Consider the following 12,798-nt stretch of genomic DNA (forward strand, 5'->3'; position numbering starts at 1 on the left):
AACTGCTTGAGCCACATCTCTGCTTCTGGATTTTTCCTAGCTACTTTTTGCTAGTTAGGTAAGACTCTCAGATTTGTCTGCCTAGGCTGGTTTTGAACCACAATCCTCAGATTTCAGCCTCTTCAGTAGCTGGGACTGCAGTCATGATCCACCAGCATCTGCCTTAAGGAATGTCTTTTGAAATATAAGCACTAATCCAACCATTAATATTGGAGGAGTAGTCCATCATTCAGTCTAACCTGGTCTGGCCTTCTGACCACAACAATTAGAAGATAGACAATACCATCATTTCTTGTGGTTAATCCATAAAACATCAGCCCAGCATTGTTCATTTGGGGAAACGTCTTTTAGGAAGCAGCATTTTCTGCTTAGAAAAATCATACACATGTGTTCTCAACCAATAGGCTTCCATATTGAGTTAACTGGATACAGCAATGTGGCAAATTATACATTGTTCTATGAAATAACAACAGGGCACTTTTTAACAACCCCTTTTCATAAAATGCTTTGGATATAAAATATTAGTTTATTAGGCTGCAATGCAGACATACAATAATGGTTCAGAACCTAGAGGGAAGCCTATGTTTACATTATAAGCTACTTATTATTCATGGGAACTTGAACAGGGTTTTAATGTCTCTCTGCCTTATTTTCCCATTTCCAAGAATAATAGGTCTTTCTAGGGGCAGTTGTGAACATTATATGAGGTATCCCCTAAAATATATTTAGCAATCTCTTACTTATGAAATTGACATCAATTGTAATAATGATGATGACTGATGATGAAGATGAAATAGAGCAAGCACTATGCCAGGTAGACATAGCTAAAGAGTTTCAAATAAAAAAAAAATATATATATATATATATATATATAAAATCTGGTTTAAAAAAATAGGTTGGCTAAAGCCATGTCTGACAATTTAAATACAGAAATGTTGTATGTAATATAATTTGCTTCTCAGAACATTCTACAAAGTTATTTCCATTAACAATATAAGCTTGTCACTAATTTTCCAGAGTTAGAAATGGAATAATTATCACAGATAAGTCCATAGATCAGCTATAATAGATATCTATAGGAGAGAACCCATTTTAATAAACAGACCTCTACATTTGTAAGAAAAAAAGCCTTAAACGTTATCTAAATTATTGACATGTTTCAAAATAAGTGTGAAATTCCAATCATTAAACCATTACTTAGTAAGGCAATTACTTAGAGCACTTCTTAGAAATTAACTATTTGCCTCTCAAAAGATAAATGGAATCATCCAGACAATTGCAAAAGTACATGTAAGTCAAAATCTGAGAGGTAAATAAATTATTGTGTTAAGGTATTTTCCAAGGGTATCTTAAATGAAGTTGGACAGAAATTAGAGAAATAAAGAAAAAGAAATACACAAACATTGGGCTGGGAAGGTGGCTCAGTGGTAGCGCGCTTGCCATGCATGCCTGAGGCCCTGGGTTTGATTCCTCAGCACCACATAAGCAAAAAGAAAAAAGCCGGAAGTGGCGCTGTGGCTCAAGTGGTAGAGCACTAGCCTTGAGCTGAAGAGCTGAGGGACAGCGCCCAGGCCCAGAGTTCAGGCCCCACGACTGGACCCAAAAAAAAAAAGAAATACACAAACTCAATAAAGGCCATTAGTAAGGACAAGACACATTCACTTAGTGTTGTTACCACATTCACATGCCATCAGCGAGTGGAAGACATGGTCAGTGGAAGATGTGCAATCTCTGAGACAGTAACACAAACCAACTGTTCAGCAAAGACAGAGTGACTCCTAACAGCCAAATCAAAACCAAGTGTTTCTCCCAAGGTCCTCCTCAAAAGGACTGAGTGTAACATATCAACACTGTCGGCAGTACAAATGTCATCAGAACTAACTACGTCAGCATCCTTGTCATTTTTAAACCAACAGAAATGCCTGTCTCAGACAAAATGCTTTACACTAGCAATTGTTAAAGACAACTATAAGCTGCCCTGTAAAGGCACAGCTTTGTTCTACACTTGATTACAGACAGTAAAACCTCAGTCAGCAGATTGGCTTGCTATCATTATCTCTGGAATGTCTCCAGAGAAGGCAAATAAACTAAAACACCAAGTTTGATGCTCTCCTCACTCACCAAAAACCAAACAAATAAACAAAAACACAAAAAAACACTGTTCCTGAGACTTTAATAATGCAAAAAGTCACCTCAAGATCCAAAGAATTAAACATTTATAATATTTATGGTTGTGCTAGCCACCAGAGGAAGACATGCTGTCTGACTGATTTGTATAAAATGCAAGGATTTTTACACAAAAGCCAGGGATTACAGGAGAAGCAGGTTCATGCAAAAAAAAGAGACAAAAGTAAGGAGAAAGGCATAAAAAACAAAGAATCTTTCAAAGGAGAAGCTAACATGACAAGTTGTAGAGACTGAGGTAAAGCTGCCAGGCCCTGTAGCTGGTTTGTTTTTTGCTGGTTATGGGATTTGAACTTGGGGCCTGGGCACACTGTCTTGAACTCTTTTGCTCAAGGCTAGTGCTCTACCACTTGAATCCACAGTGCCACTTCCAGTTTTCTGGTGGCTAATTAAAGGTAAAAGTCTCATGGACTTCCCTGTCCAGGCTGGCTTTGAACCTTAATCCTCAGATCTCAGCCTCCTGAGTAGCTAGGATTACAGGCATGAGCCATTATAGCCAAGCTTACATCAGTTTTGTTGTTGTTGTTGTTGGTCGTGGCGCCTGAACTCTGGGCCTGGACGCTGTTTCTTAGCTCAAGGCTCAAGGCTAGCACTCTACCACTTTGAGCCATAGGGCCACTTCCAGCTTTTGCTGCTTATGTGGTACTGAGGAATTAAACCCAGGGCCTCATGCATGCAAGGCAAGCACTCTACCACTGAGCCACTTTCCAAGCCCCCTATATCAGTTTTGATACCTAGAAAAGAACCAGTGCCAGTATCTCAGTGATCGAAGACACTGAAGCATTGCTTCTAGGCAGGGGGGGAACAACTGCCCCTTCTTAATACCCTCAAAGCTAGCTTCTCATATGTGGTCCTGTTAGCAAATCCAAATAAGCCTGTTAATAACAAACTCAGACAAACTTGGGAAATATTCCATTCTAGCCAACTTCTAGAGGTCATTTTTAGAGAGACTCACAATTTCTTAGAGCCTATCTAAGGGTCCAGAAGGTTCTCCAAAAAAACAACATCCACAGAGACCTGCACATCCAGCTCTGCTTAAGTTAGTTTTCCAAATTTTTTGAACAAGTCAGACCAGTTAAGAGAAACATTTTAGGAAACTGTCCTAAGCCAATCAACCAGAAATACTGAAGGAAGACTAAATAGCACCATATTCAGAAAAGCAGTGCTTTCAGTGGGACTATACTCATAGCAGAAAATTGAATCATACTTGTAATACATACTTGGTACAGTATTTTACCCATTTTTCTTCCTGATTAGGAGTGTGTGTGTGTGTGTGTGTGTGTGTGTGTGTGAACTCAGGACTTTGGCACTGTCCCAGCTTTTTCACCCAAGGCTAGCACTCTACAATTTGAATTTAAGTCACAGCTCTACTTGTGACTCATTTCTGGTTAAATGGAGATAAAAACATTCTCATGGACTTCCCTGCCCAGACTGGCTTTAAACTTGACCTCCAGATCTCAGCCATCTGAGTAGCTAGAATTACAGGCATGAGCTGCTAGTACCTGTCTAGGAACGTATTATTATATATATAAAAAAAGTAATGTATGGGCTAGAGCTCTGAATTTAGTATATCTAGGTACAAAGTCTTACTGTTCCACCTAGCAGGGTGTGCTATCTCAGGAAAATTACTTTACATTTCTAAGCATCAGAACCCATCAACAATGATTGTAGTAGCAAAACTGTGGGCATCGCTTGGCCATGGTTCTCTTACACTCCTGTATGGCTTGCTGGGTAGACCAAGGATGCAGGGTACATCCTGACCATGCCACTGTTGAATGTTCTCTTCACAGGGAGCAACCTTGAAGGAGAAAACGCGTCCTTCTGGGCCAAAGAACAACCTTGCTACAGAGTGGCTGGCTTCCAGACTCTATGTTCCTATTCTATTAAAGCAGGTCACTGCTTGATAAGCACACACAAGCATCACTCTGTGGGAACCAGGGTCAGGGAACTGACAACCAGGGAGAAACTTTCCTAGCTGCTTTTACTTCTGTGCACAGCAAGCCTTCTGTTTCTCACTTAGAAGTATCGTGTCTTCTATGAGCATCCATTAACCAAGCAAGTTTACTCTGCTTGCAGACCCTCCACAGTTTTTGTCTAACAGTATCTGTCTCAAAGACATTTTGAGAAAGCTAATTATTATAAAGTAAATAATACATTTTCTAGAATCTGGTGTGCCTTTATCAAACACTAGATATTTGCAGTTCTTAGGAGTACTTTAAAAATTAGAGGTTAGGGCTGGGAAGGTGGCTCAGTGGTGGAGAGCTTGCCTTGTATGCATGAGGCCCTGGGTTCAATTCCTCAGCACCACATAAGCAAAAAGAAAAAAGCCGGAAGTGGCGCTATGGCTCAAGTGGTAGAGCGCTAGCCTTGAGCTGAAGAGCTGAGGGACAGTGCCCAGGCCCAGAGTTCAGGCCCCACGACCAGACCCAAAAAAAAACAAAAAACAAAAAAAAATTAGAGGTTAGAAGCTGGGCATGGTGACACAGTGAATCAGCACACAGGAGGCTAAGACATAAGGATCACAAGGCCAGCTTATCTTAAAACACACACATACATACATATATACACACACAGAGGTTAACATTTTCTTTATTCAATCACCTCAAGAAAATAAAATCTCAAGAACCTATTAAACTCCCTTTGAATAGAAGCTGATGAATTCTGAGTTGAAAACATTCATCAGTAATACTCCACATTTTCAAATGCACAGGCTAGAAGAAGGTGTGTCTTGGGGGCTATGTGTTCAAATCCTTCCTAAGTCTCCACATACCAGCTCTTTTGCCTCTTCAAGCTGCTTCTCCACATTTGCAACCATGTGTTTCTTCTCATCTGCAACAAACAAAATATCAAGGAATCACTGAGGATACAGATAAATTTAATATTTTAAATCTTCTATTTTATACACTGTTTCTGATCAGATGGGAGAATGTAAGGGAAATGAGCATATCACTCTTGGGTAGGTATGGAGCCATCTCTCTTGCCACCCTTGCTAGGGAATGCTAATTGCTAAGGAGGCCAGACATTTTTAAGAGAGACTGAAAATTACTTTACTCCATAGGAGAGACTATATCAACCCCAGTGGTAGTCTAGGGGATGTGCAAAGTCCTAAGTCTAATAAGTCAGGAAGAAATGATTTAAAAATATAATTCAGAAGCCACCTATAAAAAGACTTCTAAACCAAGCAATTTCTTACAGTCCTTTAAATATTGTGCTTTCAGTAACGTTCAGAAGTATTATACTGGAAGAAATATTTAAAATCTGAATTCTAAATCCAAAGCTACTATCACTGCTTATGGAATCTTGGACCAAAAATTAATTTTAAAAAATTAATTTTGTTTTGTTTGTTCTAAGGCTCAGCTTCTACTCTAAAAATGGAAATAAAAGAATTATCCACTAGATAACTGCATAACAGGTTGGTACAAATGAAATTACTTTTAAATTATGACATGTATTTGGTTTAATGAAAATCTGTCACAATAAGGTTATAATCCAACTGAAGTTCTCTTCTGTAGGAGAAACATGATGTCAGAAAACCTTTCCATGATTTCATTGTAAATCAATAGGCCCATCATGAAGGCTTCACCAAGTTTTGTGGTAGTCAAGCTTATTGAATAGGTACAGTTTTCTCCCTTCCACACTTCTCTTCTCAGGTAATAGCCTCCAGTCTTCTGAGACATCCATCTTCACCTAGCAGGTGCCATTTTGGTCACTGTGACTTGGCAAATGACAGATATCCTAGCTGGGCTAATCTCAGTAGCTCAACCTCTCTGGTCAAAAATGAACTGGGAAAGCTGGGTGCTGGTGGCTCATGTCTGTAATCCTAGCTGCTCAGGAGACTGAGATCTGAGGATCGTGGTTCAAAGCCAGCCCAGGTAGGAAAGTCTGTGAAACTCTTATCTCCAATAAACCAGCAGAAAACTGGAAGTAGCTCTGTGGTTCAATTGGTAGAGCGCTAGCCTTGAGCTGAAGAGCTGAGGGACAGCGCCCAGGCCCAGAGTTCAAGCCCCACGGCCACCACCCCCCCCAAAAAAAAGTGAACTGGGAGCAAGGTAAGCTTATCTCCAAGAAATCAGATTTCTAGAGCAACAGGAGAGTTTCAGTATTGAGAACACAGGCCTAGAAGCTGTAGGCATCCATTGGTTTTGCTCCCAAAAGAGTTTACAATGGTTAAAAAGGAAGGCAACACTTCAAAAGAAGTAAAGCTGAGAGATTGGGAGGTAGCTATAGTTAGTTCCAAGTTCTGAACAACTGGTTTTTACCTGATTTTATACCCTAGTTTGGTTTCTTGTGCTGACAGACAAGCTTCTTTCTTACTTAAAAGTAGATTTATGTCAGAACTTCAAGACACTGACTATAAAACAGACTAGAACAGTCATGAAACTTGAAGTATATACAAGACTCACTGGCTGACTAGTGCTTCAGATGGAACACCTTTACTACAAGTTGTGATTTTAATAGAATTAGATTTATATAAGGTGTTTGCTCTGAGTTTCTTCCTAAGAAAATTACACAAGAATTCAGCTTGATTTAACTCTGTGAAAAAAGGGGGTAAACCTCCATATGACCAAGAAGAAAAAACTTAATGTATGACTCCAAATTTATTCCGACACATTTCAATCCCTCTAATTTTCTGCACATTTAATTCGACTAGCACTTTTTGTCGTAGAAAAGAAGACAAAGTAAGACAAGCCTATCTCGAATCAAGAGTGAAACTGTATTTGCATATTAGAAGAAACACATTTTCTTTAACCTACTCAGTTGTTGGGAAAGTCGAGGTCACACATCTAGGACTAAAACAGAGGCTTTGCTCATTAACAAAAGAGAATGTAAAAAAGCCTCCCCTGACCTGTTAACTATCCTCCTTGCTGCTAACCCTTCCTCGCCCACAGCCAGTCATGGAGAAGCCAGGGCAGAGCATTTCCTCCCTCTCCTCCCCATCCTCTCCCTGTCATCTCACTCCCGTCTCCCCATTCCACTCAAATGCCTCTAGCTGGGTTACAAGTAACTTCCCTCTGCACAGCTAATTGACATTCTTGGGTCCTGTTTGTAGTCAATATTGTGGCTGTGACACTCTGCTGCTCCTCTCATCTTGTAACTTTCTCCTCTCTTAGCTTCCAGGATACCTGACCTTGCTCCCTTCGGCTTCGGTGTCTCCAGCTGTGCTTCTTCTTTTATAGCCCATTTTTTTTAACTGTTGGGTTCCTCAGGGACAGTCCTTGCTTCCCTTCTCTTGGGACTCTCCTCTGTGTCCCTGGGAATTTCATCCACTTAAAATCTATATGAGGTATTTAAGCTCCTCAAGCTGTATCTCTGATTTCGATATACATCCAGGCCTCCTAACCCTCAGTGCCTATGCTTACACCAATCCTGGGGGGCCATCTAGTAAAACTAGAGAAATCACTACCTCTCTGAAGCCTTTCCTAGTCCAACAAAAGAATTTTTCTTGAAGATAGAATACCTATAATCTTTAGAGACTCTCAATGATTTATCTCACAAACTAGCAGGTCTGATTAACCTTTCACTTTGGGGGTTCTAAGATAGAAACTTGGTCTTAATCGTCTTTCTAGCCTAAAATCTAGCAATAACCTGACATATATAATTAGTTCTCAAAACAATGATGAATAGAATAAATAATACAAATAGTGCAAGGATTTACAAATGAAGCTGGGTCACCATCGACCCTGGTTTTCTTTTTTTTTTTTTGTCGGTCGGTCGTGAGGCCTGAACTCTGGGGCTTGGGCGCTGTCCCTCAGCTCTTCAGCTCAAGGCGAGCGCTCTACCACTTGAGCCACAGTACCACTTCCGGTTTTCTAATGGTTTTTTGAAGATAAGAGTCTCACGGACTTTCATGCCCGGGCTGGCTTTGAACCACAATCCCCGTATCTCAGCCTCCTCAGTAGCTAGGATTATAGGCGTGAGCCACTGGCGCCTGGCTAGCAACCCTGGTTTTCCTACTCCAAGTCCTGCTTCCTCTTCTTCTAGTTAAATCTCCTTAACTGTTGCTTTAATTGGAACTCTTGCATCTGGCACTCAAGGCCAGCCACAATTCAGATGCAAGCACCTTGCCAACATTATTTACAAGTGTAAATTTTCCAATATGCAATCTACATACTAATCACACTGTCTGTCTATTCATTACTTTTTCTTTTTGAGACTGAAACTTGAACTCAGTACTTGCCACACTTTCTCTCACTGACTATCACTCTACAAACTGAGCCACACCTTTAAACCCTATTCATTACTACTTAAATCTTTCTTCTTTCTTCTCTTTCCCTCCTTTCCTGTCTCTCTCTTTCTCCTTCAAACCTGTAATAAGCTTGAGGGACACAGCTGCTACTCACAGAGAAAAGGTAAACTTACCAGCAAAGACTGAGGCAAATCAGAAACAAAACTTTTTAAATACACACACACACAGAGCTCAGTTGATGCAGAAAAGCTTCTAGTCCTGTGTTATCATCAGCCGTGTTAAATCATTATGTAATCTGCTTTTCTTTGACCTTACTTTGTGAAAATATGCAAAAGGCATATGGTGCCCCCAAAGTAAGTTAATGCACTTTAGTAACAAAGTGAAATTTTTAGGTTTGTTGAAATGTGGCATGCCTAAAGTTATTATGGAAAAAATGAATCAAGCATCCACAGTACAGTAATGAACACTGCATCTTGAGCATGAACAGAATGCCTCAATGGCGTCTCCTTAGAACCACATACCTGCAGATGCCAAGTCTACTATATTCATAAATTAAAGTAGACTTCTATTCCTATATCCACCTTGGAAAAGAAAGAGGTAATCATATAGCAATGTTATGGCTTCATTCATACACAACTATTTAGATGGTCACCTAAATCTTTCAGGCTTTGATTAGCTAAATCCATTACAAATGAGCCTTTCCTTCTAGAAGATACCACCTGTCTTCACCCCACATCCAATTCTCTCCCTTGATTCCCTTACTGATGTCCTGAATTCAAAGCCTAATTCCAATTTCATGTCCAAACACACCTGATCCTTCACTTTTCTTCAAATATAGGTCTTCATCAAGAGAACTTATACCCACCCTATTGGGTAAAAGGAAGCAGAAACTGAGGTCCAAGGTTCTTTCAAGAGTACAATTAAACCCAGTGCTGGTGGTTCAGGCCTGTAATCCTAGCTACTCAGGAGGCTGAGATACAAGGATCACAGTTCAAAGCCAGCTCGGGCAGGAACTCTGTGAGACTCTTAACTCCAATAAACCACTAGAAAACCAGAAGTGGCATTATGGCTCAAGCGGTAGAGCGCTCGCCTTGAGCTGAAGAGCTGAGGGATAGTGCCCAAGCCCCACAACCGACCAAAAAACAAAAACAAAAAAAAGAGTACAATTAAGTCAACAAAGTCTGACTGAGTTCTGGACAACCTACTTCTACCACTGCAGCAGTTATATTACAAGGGCTAGTTTGCCTCACACTTTCTCTGTGTAAGAACTGAGCTAGTGTGTTACATGTTTTATTACCTTTTCCTCTCATTCTATAGATGGGAGAGGCAGTCTTTAGAGAGGCCAGCCAAATCTACTAATTGGACTCTTAAAACAGTTCTGATATCAAGCAGTGGGAATCTTAATTAACAACTTTGCCATAACACCTTGTGCATTTCTGACTACTATCACAAAATGACAGGATTCACAACAGACCATCTACATCTCTGTAAGTAATAAGGAAAGAAATTACAAAACTCTAAGATCCTTTAAGAAGCCTGTTCTATGTACAGAAACTGCTTGTATACAGTACTTCTCATTTAGGACTGCAGTGTCATAGTAAAGTATTAGTTGTGGTTTCTGCTCACTAACTTAACTTTCCCAAAGGACAGTAATCATTAAAAGTCACCTTTTAAATATAGTACCATAAGAGTATTAAGGGATCCACCCATCACAAAAGTACAATTACAAAAAATTAGTTAAGGTCCAAACACTTAAGTCTAAGAGCAAAGATTTTTTTATTGTTAAAAAGAATCGTAGAGTAATAAAATTTCTTCCCTAAAAGTTTAAAAGTATTAATCTTTCTATTCTCCTTGGAAGTAGTAGAAGACATTATACATGCATACCAGGGACTAAAATTCAATACAGCCTACACATTCTACTTCAATTTAAATAAAATAATATGTTAAGAAATGAACTGCTTTAGCCTGAAAGTATGTTCTCTTTTCTTAACCCCCTTAACTCAAGTAAGTGATAGTTCACCTCCAATAGGTCCATTTTTTTGCTGAGCACCAAAACCATTAATGATGCCCAGAAAGAGATATCATAAATACTTTTAATCATATTGTTTTTGACATGGTTATACACATAGTTAATCCACAGAAATACATCTGAATTTATAACTACATTGAACATTTCATCTTTTTCCATCAATTAGAAGAGAGCAAACACAAGTCATAACAGATAAAATACTGTATTTAAAGAGTTATTATTCAAGTAAGTGCCTGTCCAAAACTAACAATACAGTCTCCTTTCAAATATAACTGCTGTGTTTGGGACTCACATTATACTATAGTTCCAAGAGGCCTGAGTTTATTTTTAATGTACATAATTCAAATGTTTCCTTCTATATGCTAAAACTATTACATTAAAATATAAAGGGAAGAAAAATCAATTGTAATAAAAGTTTCTTTTCTTGGAAACAGTTTCTACAACTTGTACTGATAGAATGACTGACACTTTGTAAAAGTTTCCCAACATTAATACTATTAGCAAAATTATCTCTACTGCTAAAACCATTACAATTTTATATGAGCAAAAATCCAACTGCAACACAAATCCTGATATTCTGAGGCTGTGGGTCTCAATTCAAAGGAAGTAGTCTCTGATCACAATGACAGCAAAATCAAGATGATCTTGGGAAGTGGAGAAAAGTAGAACTGAAGAGAAGAGACGAGGTGATGTGTCATGAAGTGATGACGTCATCAGACACTTTCTCCCAAAAAATCTCCGAGGCAGCAGAGCTTGGTGGTGTTTGCTACCCTGGATCTCTCCTCTTGTTCCCTTACTTGGATTCAAAACCCTCTTTAAGACATCCACCTTCTCCAGAACTAACTGAGACGTCAAGAGATGAGTGGGGTGTAAGTTCAGAGATCCTGGCTTCAAGCAAATATCCCTATTAACAGAAAATAGGTGGGGGTAGGGGGAGGAGGAAAAACAAGGAAATAAAAGAAAATTATTTATAAACTCTGTTTCGGGGGAAACAGGGAAAGATGAGTAACAAGTTAGGCCCAAAGACATTTGTGCTGGCATCAAGAGCTTGACTGACTAGAGGGGGAAGTGAAGTTGCTCACAGTCTGCAGAACACCCTCTCGTCTTCAATTCCTATCCCAGAGCTACAGTAAGGTCAAGTCCAACAGCTGAGTCCCTAACAAAATGTCCCTAACAAAATTAAACAAAAAAAGCAATGCTCCCATCTGAAACTAACTACTCAAATCTATACTGGAAGAAAAGCAAATTCTAAAACAGCATTACAACACAAGTCACAAATATGTTATACAGTCATCTTCCCACTCATTTAAAGATTATTTTTCTAAGCCCTTATTAATGCCAAGAAAATCCGACATGGCTCTCGCTTTGTGTTCACAACCCAGCACAGAAACTATCACATGATAAAACACAAAACTAAAAAAGGAACAGTTCCAGATGAAAAGTGTGTAAACAAAATTATTCTGTACCAAGTCTGACATAAAATTATGTTTTAAGCCCCCAAGAAAGATGAGAAACACGAAAAATACTTATTCCTAATTAGCAGCTAATACACGCGAAAGAGCCTGTGAGAGAGGTACATTTCTCCCCCATTTTACCACGAATTAAAGTTCAAACAATTTCTAATTATCAGAGTTGGGATTTGAATTCAGTCATTCCATCCTTCCACTCTACTTTGCAGCAAATAATAATAATATCACAACGCAGCTCCACATTGCAGATCCATCATCTTGGTACTTTCATTCATTTTCTCTGAACCCTCTTATCTCTATAGTTTACAACCGAAAAAAGAATATTAAGACGTAGAGAAAACGTCTCAAAGATCACGCAGACTGCGCTGAGCTGGAGTCGGAATTCGAACCCAGATTCCCAAGGTCCCTGCACGTGCACCCCACAATCCATCTTGGAACCTCATCTCTCCCGGGGACCGCCGGCGCGGCCGGCCGCAGCTTCCCGCGGCCGGGTGACTGGCCCGCGGCGCTCCACCGCCGCCGGCCGCCCCGTCTCCCCGGACGCCAGCTCTCCCGGGCCCTGCCCGGCCGGGGTTCTCACCAGGTGGGAGTCGGGGCACCCTGGAAATCTTGCTGGTGATTTCAGCCGTGAGCACTGCGAAGTCCTGCTCGTAGCCTTCGAAGTCGGAAGACATGGCGGCTCCGGAGTGAAGGACCCGGGCCGAAGCCTAGGTCGGGTCGAGGGACGCGCAGGGCAGGGTCCGCGGCGTAGGGACCCTGAAAAGGCGCCGGGTTAAGTCGAGCGGAGAACCGGGGACAGCTCCCAGCCCAGCTGCTTCCTGGTTGTGCTTCGCAATCTCTGTCCTCCGGAACTCCGTCTGCCTGCGCTTCTCCTTTCCGCTCAGTCTGCACGAATCAGAAATTCGTCACAGAAAGGCGTCACCATTAGT

At 40.4% G+C, this 12,798-nt stretch overlaps 1 protein-coding gene across 2 annotated transcripts in view; it reads right to left on the reverse strand.

Moving 5' to 3' along the window:
- Vti1a (vesicle transport through interaction with t-SNAREs 1A) overlaps positions 1–12,656 on the reverse strand; it is a 316,596-nt gene extending 303,940 nt beyond the window's left edge. Inside the window, exons 1-2 of one of the 2 annotated variants that reach the window (XM_042689513.1) lie at positions 12,450–12,655; positions 4,955–5,013 (exon numbers count right to left, since the gene is read on the reverse strand). In XM_042689513.1, the coding sequence (XP_042545447.1) occupies positions 4,955–5,013; positions 12,450–12,543 (153 nt within the window). In that variant the 5' untranslated portion in view covers positions 12,544–12,655. Of the gene's footprint in view, positions 1–4,954; positions 5,014–12,449 lie in introns of both variants that reach the window. The other variant, XM_042689514.1, reaches the window with a different exon arrangement.
- Between the last annotated feature and the right edge of the window lie 142 nt (positions 12,657–12,798).

The sequence above is a fragment of the Dipodomys spectabilis genome, unplaced genomic scaffold (genome assembly GCF_019054845.1).
Source record: "Dipodomys spectabilis isolate Male_0828 unplaced genomic scaffold, ASM1905484v1 ptg000125l, whole genome shotgun sequence".
In the NCBI taxonomy this organism is placed as follows: domain Eukaryota; kingdom Metazoa; phylum Chordata; class Mammalia; order Rodentia; family Heteromyidae; genus Dipodomys; species Dipodomys spectabilis.